Below are 9,732 nucleotides of genomic sequence, written 5' to 3' on the forward strand. Positions count from 1 at the left end.
GGACGCGGAGGAGACCACCCGGCTGCGCAAGCCCCGCTTCTCCTTCGAGGAGAACCAGATCCTGATCCGCGAGGTGCGCGCCCACTACCCGCAGCTGTACGGCGCGCAGAGCCGTCGGGTGAGCGTGGCCGAGCGGCGGCGCGTGTGGGACGGCATCGCCGCCAAGATCAACGGCATCACCAGCTGGAAGCGCACGGGCCAGGAGGTGCAGAAGCGCTGGAACGACTTCAAGCGCCGCACCAAGGAGAAGCTGGCCCGCGTGCCGCACTCCACGCAGGGCGCGGGGGGCCCCGCCGCCGCCGCCGCCGCCGAGGACGCCTTCTCCGCCGAGGAGGAGACCATCTTCGCCATCCTGGGGCCCGGGGTGACCGGGGCCGGGGCTGACGACCTCCCTGCCCCCGCCGCTCCCACCCCACGCTGTGTGTTGGAGGACCGAAAGGAGGATCGCAGGGCAGGTGCGTTCCTTTCACACCTCACCTCAGCCCTGGTGCCTCAAAGGTGCAGGGATCGAGTCACTGTGCAAACCCAGGAGATGGGCCGGGTTACCCCATTGTATGCTTACAGATCCGTAATCCTAGCTACTGTGGAGGCTGAGATCTGAGGATCGCTGGGTGGAGGCCAGCCCAGCAGGAAAGTCCTGAGACTCTTATCTCGAATTAATCACAGAAAAACGGAAAAGAAGGGGTTGGGGATTTAGCTCAGTGCTGAGTTCCCTCCTTAGCTGTTGGTGTGTGTGTGAGAGAGAGAGAGCACGCGTGTGCACAAGAGCTCTGTAAGTGTGATAAAGCACTAGCCTTGAGCAGAAAGGAGGTCAGGGACACCACCCAGGCCCTGAGTTCAAGTCTCATAACCAACTACTGTCGAGGGCTCAGCCATTGAGTTCAAGTATAAGTTTGTGCACACACAGAGTCAGGGAAATGCAAAACTTGTCTCAGGTCCCACAATTAGCAATTCTCATCCAGGCCTACCTGGATGGAGGCCATACCTGGGACCCTGAACACAGGCAGTGTAGGCCAAGCTGTGGGTGGCTTACATCCGTAATCCTAGCTATTCAGGAGGCTAAGCTCTGAGATCCTGGTTCAAAGCCAGACCAGGCAAGAAAGTAAGACTCAGCTACCCAAAAGCCAAAAGGGGGAGATTTGGCTCCTGTGGTACAGCATCAGCCTTAGGCAGAAAAAAGCCAGGGGAAAGGGGTTTTCCCCCTGTGCAGTGAATTCAAGCCCCACCCCCCATCCCCGCCCCCCATACACACAATTAGCAACTGTCAGGCCCAGAGAGGCCTAGCTAGGACCGGAGTAGCTGGGACCCTGGGCTCAGGCAGGGTTGCATTCAATGTTGTATAGGGTGTGATGGTGGGCAGCTGCCTGGATACTAGTCACAATGTTGCCCCTCTGCGGTGTCATTTCACAGTGAGTTATGTCACGTCACTTTCAGCATCTAGCATCTATTTGTAAAAAGGGAGATAAAAATAGCCCTCCCCTCTGGGGGTTGTTGTGAGTTCATGTGGGCAAATGGCTTGATACAGCATGTCCTGACAGGGTGGTGGTTTGTAGATGTGCTCACCAGCGCTGGGAGGTATATTCCATTTCAGTGTCTCAGGAATCAGATTCAGACAGAACTAAAAAGTTTGTCAAGGTCATATTTTAAGCTGAGGAAATGTGGAGAGCTGGCTTCATTAGAGAATTCCTTTCTGTTTAGCCTTGATTCTGGATTACTCTGTGTGTGTGTGTGAGAGAGAGAGAGAGATTGTCCTGGGATTTGAACTCAGGGGCTGGGTGCTGTCCCTGAGCTTTTGTGCTCAAGGCTAGTTAGTGCTCTACCACTTGAGCCGCAGCTCCACTTCTGGCTTTTTAGATGGTTAATTGGCCATAAGAGTCTCTCAGACTTTTTTTTTCTTTTGTTAGTCATGGGGCCTCAACTCTGGGGCCTGGGTGCCATCCCTCAGTTCTTCAGCTCAAGGCTAGCACTCTACCACTTGAACCACAGTGCCACTTCCAATTTTTCTGCTTATGTGGTGCTGAGGAATCGAACCCAGAGCCTCATGCATGCAAGGCAAGCACTCTACCACTAAGCCACCTTCCCAGCCCTCTCTCAGATTTTTCTTCCCAGCTGGCTTGAGACTCAGATCCTCAGCCTCCTGAGTAGCTAGGATTATAGGCTTGAGCCACTACACTTGGCAAAGCTAGTTTTATTTTTTGCTCAAGAACAGGACTTACACTTGCTGTCGGATACTTACTTGGTTTTGTTCATTGGCTGGCACTCTACCACCTGAACCACACCACCAACACAAGTATAGCTTTAAAAGGGGCTGTGGTCCAATAAAGAAGAGAAAAACACAAAAGGGATAAAAGGTATTGTGAGAGCAAGTAAAGTGGTATATACTTGGGATCCTAACCACCCAGAAGGCAAAGATGAGAAGATCTATAATTTGAGGTTGACTTAACCACTATAAGACCCTGCCTCCAAACAAAACTTTATAGACCATGATGATTATTTGCTTTGTGGAAGTTAAAATGTGTTTGTGACTTTTAAATAAATGTCACTATCCCACAATACTGTGAAATTTATGTAATCACTTATTCTAAATAAAAAATTATTTAAAAGTTAGAAATTAAACAGGTGCTGGTGGCTCACACCTGTAATTCTAGCTATTCAGGAGGCTGAAATCTGAGGATCACACTTCAAGGCCAGCCCGGGCAGAAAAATTCCCAAGATACTCTTATCTCCAATTAACCAGTCCAAAACTGGAAGTGGAACTGTTGCTCAAAGTGGTAGTGTTAGCCCTGAGCAAAAGAGCTCAAGGACAGTGCTCAAGCCCTGAGTTCAAGCCCCACAAACCCAAATAAGTAAGCCATTGTGGCTTGAGTGCAGTTGGCTCAGGCCTGTAATCCTAGCTACTCGGGAGACTGGGACCTGAGGATTGCAGTTCAAAGCCAGACAGGACAGGAAAGTCTTATCTCCAGTGTACCACCAGAAAACCAGAAGTGGCGCTGTGGGCTCAAAATTGGTAGAGTGCTAGCCTTGAGCACAAAAGCTTAGGCCCTGAGTTCAAGCCCCACATCTGACATTGTGTATTCACACAACATAGTCCATCTTTCTCTCTCCCTCTGTCTCCCACTCTCTCTCAATCCAGATACACCAGCTCACAGCAAGAGGGACTCCAACAGCCCAGAGCCCTGGGCCCGACCCTCCTGCCCTGCCCAGGAAGGGGGCTGTGCCAGGTCCAAGGAGCGTGAGTCCTCACCCCCTCCGGCCCTACAGACCGTCCAGCTGCCCCGCCTGGCCTTGTCTCCACCGCCCTCCGCCCCTCCGCCCCCACCCCCATCTGTGGCCCAGGTGGCACCCTCCTCCCCCAGCCCCCCACCCCCTCCTGCTCGGCCCCCTACCACGCCCTCAGCCCCAGAGCCCTCCCTGGACTTCCTGCGCGCTCAGCAGGAGACTGCCAACGCCATCCGGGAGCTCGCTGGCACCCTTCGGCAGGGACTGGCCAAACTGAGCGAGGCCCTCAGCGCCCTGCTCCCCCTTCTTCCGGGAACCCCTGTTGACCCACTGCCGGCACCCCCACCCCCACCTCCCAAGCCTCTTCCACCCCCACCCACCCCCAAAGTAGAGGTCACCCCAGAGCCTGTGTCCCTGGTGGCCACCGTTGTGGAGGGGCCAACGGTGGCGTCCAGGGGGGTGATCATCGCCCCTCGGGGTGAGGAAGGGGCCCCTCGGCCACCCCCAGCTCCACTCCCACCCCGTGACTCACCCCCACACAAGAGGAGAAAAGGTTTCCCCACGCGCAAGAGGCGGGGCCGATGGAAATCTCCGTGAAAATGCGTCTGCGCTTCTGCCTGCACCCCACCCCCCAGCTTGGCGCAGTCGAGAGGGGGGGATCCCAGCTGCACCCCCCGACCCCCTGCTCCGAGGGAGTGAGCGCCCCACTCCCTGTGCTAGTTAGTGCCTGATTCTCTGGGGAGGCCCCTTGACGGGGGGGCCCCCCAACCCCTTTCTCTCTGGTACAGTGCTGGCTGCTTCCCTTCTCCCTGACTTCAAAGCCATCAATTTTATGTTATTTATGATAGCGCCCATTGCGGGGTGAGGAGGGGACCCCATCGGGTCTGCACACCTCCCTTTCCCTAATAATTCCTGTTCTTGACTTGAAGAGAATTGACCCGTGGGGACCTCCCCACCTCCCCAGCCTAGACTTCGGGGGAGTGGGAGCTGCTAGATGAAATCAGGTTGTGAAAGATAGGCGATATTAGCCTTGTGGGGCAGGGCAGGGTTCCGACTGGGGAGGTACGGGTTCCATTCTCTGCCTTCAGTTGCTGCCTCTGACCTCCGAAGCTCAGCCCTCTCCTCAGTGGTGACAAGATAATCAATAAACTTATTTTTCATACAATTAACTTGAGACTCAGGCCTGGGAATCCAGCCCTGACAGCTGCCACGCCCCCTGGGGGTGAAGGCTGCTGATTGGTCGGTTTTCAAACCTTTTGTTTTCCTTATCCATCAATTTTAGCCTGGCTAGGTGGCACTTGCTTATGATCCCAGAACTTAGGATGCTGAGGCAGGAGAGTGGAGAGTTCAAGGCAGGCCTGGGTTCTTGACTAGGCTTGACTTACATAGCGAAAACAAACAGCAGCTCTTCATCCTTTAGATACCACCAAAGTGTTAACTGCCTCCAGGAGAATGTTCTGGATCCCCCTGATAATTTCCATCTGCTGTCCTGTGGTTCTTTTGCATGGTGTCTCATCATGTGTCCCCCCCAGAACTTGGGGAAAGCAGGAACTGACTCTAGCTCTACAACTCTAGCAAGACCAGGCAGTAAAGCAGATACCAACAGACCAGATGCTGTGTGCTAGCCACCTCTGGGCCTCCGACGTCCATTATTCTCATCTGCATAATGAAAATAGCTTGGTGCTGATGGCTCACACATGTAATTGTAGCTACTCACAAGGCTGAGATCTGGAGGATTGAGGCTCAAAGCCAGCCTAGAGCCCGGCGCTGATGGCTTATGCCTGTAATCCTAGCTACTCAGGAGACTGAGATCTGAGGATCCAGTTTCAAAGCTAGCCCAGGCAGGAAACTCCTTTAGACACTTTTCTCCAATAAACAACTAGAAAACTGAAAGTGGTGCTGTGGCTCAAGCGGTAGAGCACTAACCTTGAGCTGAAGAGCTGAGGGACAACACCCAGGTGGAGTTCAAGCCCCATGACTGACCAAAAAAAAAAAAAATCCTAGGCAGGAAAGTCCAAAAAGCAGGAAGTGGAGCTGTGGTTCAAGTGGTAGAGTAGCAGCCTACAGGAAAAAAGTTAGGGGGTAGCTTTCAAGCCCCGAGTTTAAACCCCAGTAAGGACACAAAATGTCTAATAATTTTTGGTCTTTATAATTGGGTTGCTTTATCGTTCAAATACTTGTTCCTCAACAAATGCCTACTTAAGAAAGGTTTTACGGCTGGGCACCAGTGGGTCACGTTGTAATCCTAGCTACTCAGGAGGCTGAGATCCAAGGATCACGGTTCAAAGCCACCCTGGCCAGGAAAGTCCATAAGACAGTTACCTCCAATTAACCACCAGAAAAAAAAAAAAAGAAAGACAGAAGTGGTGCTGTCGTTCAAGTGGTAGAGATCTAGCCTTGAGCTGAAGAGCACCCAGGCCCAGAGTTCAAGTCCCACAACCTACCACCACCAACCACAACAAAAGGTTTTAGGTACACACGTTTTATTTAATATCGGCCTCCATCAACAGAACTTTGGTACAGCAAAGTCTCTGCTGGATTCCTAGCACTGCCTAGCAAGAAGGGCTGATTATTTTAAGTAATGCATCGTTTAAAATTTCAACTCGCCTGGGAAGGTGGCTCAGTGGTAGAGTACTTGCTTAGCATGCCTGAAGCCTTGGTTCCATTCCTCAGTACCACGTATGCAGAAAAAGCTGGAAGTGGCACTGTGGCCCAAGTGGTAGAGTGCTAGCCTTGAGCAAAAACAGCTCAGGGACAATGCCCAGGCCCAGAGTTCAAGCCTGAGAACTAGAAAAAATTCCATGAAGCTGGGTGCCAGTGGCTCATGGCTGTAATCCTAGCTATTCAGGAGGCTGAGATGGGTTGCAGTTCAAAGCCAGCCCAGGCAGGAAAGTCTGTGAGACTCCTCTCCAATAAGCTTCTCAAAAAAGCTGGAAGTGACTGTGAGGTTCAAGTGGTAGAGTGTTCCCCTTGAGCTAAGGATTAGCTCAGGGACAGTGCCCAGGCCCAGAGTTCAATCCCCAGGACTGGCAAATGGGAGGTAAAGGAGCGTGTTGAACCCAGGCTTATTAAGCAAACATTGGACCTCAGCTACACCCCAGTCTACGGTACTTCTATAGCAACAAGCCACGTGCTATTACATGCACATTTGAATTTCAATCCAAAACACCTAACAAGCTGAAGTCCCAGCAACAAGAACAACATTGGAAATGCATACTGGTACTTGGGATTGAACTAAATGCTTCACACAATACCTTAACTTTTTCCTTTTTTTTTTTTTTCCTTTTTGTCATGGGGCTTGAACACTGGGCCTGGGCACTGTCTCTCAGCTCTTCAGCTCAAGGTTAGCGCTCTACCATTTGAGCTGCAGCACCACTTCTGGTTTTTTTCTGTTTACGTGGTGCTGAAGAATCAAACCCAGGGCCTCATGCATGCAAGGCAAGCACTCTACCACTGAGCCACCTTCCCAGCCCTCCTTAGCCTTTTCCCTCATAGCCAGCACGCTCCCACTTGAGCCACATCTCCAGTTCCAGACTTAAAAGTTTAGAGACTTGGCTGAGCACAGTGGCTTGCTCCTGTGATCCTAGCTACTCTGAAGGACTGAGTTCAAAGCTAGACTGGGCAAAACACTAGTAAGATGTCATTGTTAGGGCTGGGAAGGTAGCTCAGTGGTAGAGTGCTTGCCTTGCATGCCTGAGGCCCTGGGTTCGATTCCTCAGCACCACATAAGCAAAAAGAAAAAAAGCCGGAAGTGGCGCTGTGGCTCAAGTGGTAGAGCGCTAGCCTTGAGCTGAAGAGCTGAGGGACAGTGCCCAGGCCCAGAGTTCAGGCCCCACAACCAGACCCCCCCCAAAAAAAGATGTCATTGTTAATTTAGGAGCTGTGTCTTGAGCCTGTCATTCCAGCTTACCCAGGGGAGGAATTAGGAGAGGATTGAGAAGATTCAAGCTAGCTGGGCAAAAATATAAGATTTCTGAATAATAAAAGCAAAAGGGATGGAGGTGTAGTTTAAGTGTTAGAGGGCCTGCTTAACATGTGTAGACCGTGAGTTCAAACCCTGAAAAAAAAGTCTGGAGACCTGGCCAAGGCCATAGCTGGTGATAGGTCAGACAGTTTGACATCAAGCTTGACTCTTGCCAGAATTTTTTTTTTCCCAGCCCTGGAGCTTGAACTCAAGGTCTAAGCACTGTTCCCTGAGCCTTTATGTGCTCAAGGATCGCACTCTACCACTTGAGCCACAGCACCATTTCCAGTTTTTGAGTGGTTCATTGGAGATAAGAGTCTCACAAAGGACTTTTCTGTCTAGGCTGACTTTGAACTACAATCCTCAGATTTCAGCCTCCTGTGTAGCTGGGATTGCAGGTGTGAGCTACCAGCACCTGGCTTAGCTCCTTTTTTTTTTTTTTGTGGGTTGTAGGGCTTGAATTCAGCCTGGGCACTGTCCCTGAGCTTCTTTGTCCTCAAGGCTAGCACTCTACCACTTGAGCCACAGGGCTGGTTCCAGTTTTCAAGTGGTTTATGGGAGATAAGAGTCAAGGACTTTTCTGCCTGAGCTGGCTTTGATCCAAGATCCTCTGATCTCAGCTTCCTATGTAGCTAGGATTATAGGTGTGAGCCACTGGTGCCCAGCTTCAGAATTTTTAGTACTGATATTTGCTACAGTATAAGAAGGAACTTTTCAGAGATAGAGCAATGGAGTGCTTCTCTCTCTCTCTCTCTTTCCTCCTGTATTAGGCTTTCAATTCTGGCTTGAACTGAGGGCCTGGGCTCTGTCCTTTTAACTTTTTCACCCTAGGTTAGTGTTCTACCCACTGAGCCATAGCTCTATGTCTGGCTTTTTGGTGGTTAATTGGAAATAAATCCACAGACTTTGCTGTCCAGGATCCTCAGATCTCAGCCTCCTGAGTAGCTAGGATAACAGTTATGCCTGTGTGTGGTTTTGTTTTTATTTTTAAAGTAGCTGGGACTGGTGATACACATTTGTAATCCCAGCATCCTGAAGGTTATAAGAGGATCGAGAGTTTAAGCCAGCCTAAACTCTATAATAAGATCCTGTCTCAAGACATACCAAAGGGGGGAATAAAAGACAAGGTGTGTGGTTCATTGGTAGAGAAGTCTTGTACATGCAGGTTGGGTCTGGATTCCATTCCCAACATCCCCTAAAATTGTTCGAGATTGAAAACATAATACTCCCCAGGATGGGGCAAAAATAGGCAACTACACACACACACACAAAATACAGGCTTGAAACAAGTTTGGATAGCGGAAAATCGGGGCTGAGGTGGTTGGTGGGAAAAGGGGTGTGTGTGTGTGTGTGTAGACAGCCTAAGAATAAAACCAGGATTGGATACAAAACACCCCGAATATGTTTTGAGAGCGCAACAGTAACACGGGCCCAGTTGCAGCAGGAAGGAGCTTGATAGGGTTTGGAACCTGGAAACCCGCATCGCCCTACCCTAAACCTAACTCGAACCCTTCCTGACTCCAGGCAGAAGAAAACTGAGGGTCTCCCCCAGCCCTCCCCTCCCGCACCCCCCGCAAAGCCTGGCTGGGCCCACGGTGGTAAGCACTCAAGGTTAGGCAAAGGCGATGTGGCTCTTGTGCTCCCCGCATCTCTTGGCCTTAACAGACAAGGTTGGGGCGCAATAGATGGGAAGGGTCCATGAAACACGGGGTTCCGATCACACAGACAGAACCCCAGAATGGGGGGGGGGCGCGGAGGCGGCGGGAAGCGGGAAGGCCTTCCCTAACCTTCCACACAGCGGAAGTGCGTCAATTCGTCCGCCCCGCAGAGCATTCTGGGAGTTGTAGTGAAATGCGAGAGGGAGCGAAGAGCAGACCGTGTAACCCTTTGAGCACCGCAGCGCGCCGGCCTAGTTGAGGGAGTTTGGAGGGAGCTCAGTCACTCCCCTCCTTTGGCAGATGAGGAAACTGAGGTAGGGGGCTTCGTGCGATAATCCTCAGTTTTCTTTCTCCGGAGATGGCCGATCCCAGAAACCGGTAGGTAGGAGTCTGAGGACAGACAAAGTTGCCAAGTTATCCCTGTCCCGTTACCGGGGGCATGCGGGTTACCAGGCCAGCCGCAGTCGCTCGCTTCCCCGTCCCCAGGTCTGAAGCCATCCAATCAGGACCTTTCCGCTCCGCCCCAAGAGATGCCGCCTTCCTAATTGGTTCCCCTTCGATGGGCGGGGAAACTGAGGCTCAGAGAGGGCCTGGCTGTGGCCTAAAAGCTGCACCACCAATCGGAGCGGAAACCGTGCCACCGAGAGCCTGCCCAATTCCCGTGCGTTTGTGAGTCGGCGGTAGCTCCGATCTTTCGCACACCGTGCCGGCGGCGAGCCCCCACCTCCCCTGCTGCCCGCCGTCCCCTTTAAGAACAGGCCCCGGCGGGACTACATTTCCCAGAAGGCTTTGCCCGCGCGTTATGTAACTTTCCCTGCGAAGCGGCCTCTGGGGCAGAAAGAGGTGGAGGCGACGGCAGCGGCGGCGACGGCGGCGGCGGCAGCAGCAGCG

At 52.1% G+C, this 9,732-nt stretch overlaps 1 protein-coding gene across 1 annotated transcript in view; it reads left to right on the forward strand.

Moving 5' to 3' along the window:
* Mypop (Myb-related transcription factor, partner of profilin) overlaps positions 1-4,350 on the forward strand; it is a 5,739-nt gene extending 1,389 nt beyond the window's left edge. The window contains exons 3-4 of the mRNA XM_013032583.1: positions 1-455; positions 3,134-4,350. Coding sequence (XP_012888037.1) covers positions 1-455; positions 3,134-3,816 — 1,138 coding nt within the window. The 3' untranslated portion in view covers positions 3,817-4,350. The remainder of the gene's footprint in view (positions 456-3,133) is intronic.
* The last annotated feature ends 5,382 nt before the right edge of the window (positions 4,351-9,732 follow it).

The sequence above is a fragment of the Dipodomys ordii genome, unplaced genomic scaffold (assembly GCF_000151885.1).
Source record: "Dipodomys ordii isolate 6190 unplaced genomic scaffold, Dord_2.0 Scaffold156, whole genome shotgun sequence".
Taxonomy (NCBI): Eukaryota; Metazoa; Chordata; class Mammalia; order Rodentia; family Heteromyidae; genus Dipodomys; species Dipodomys ordii.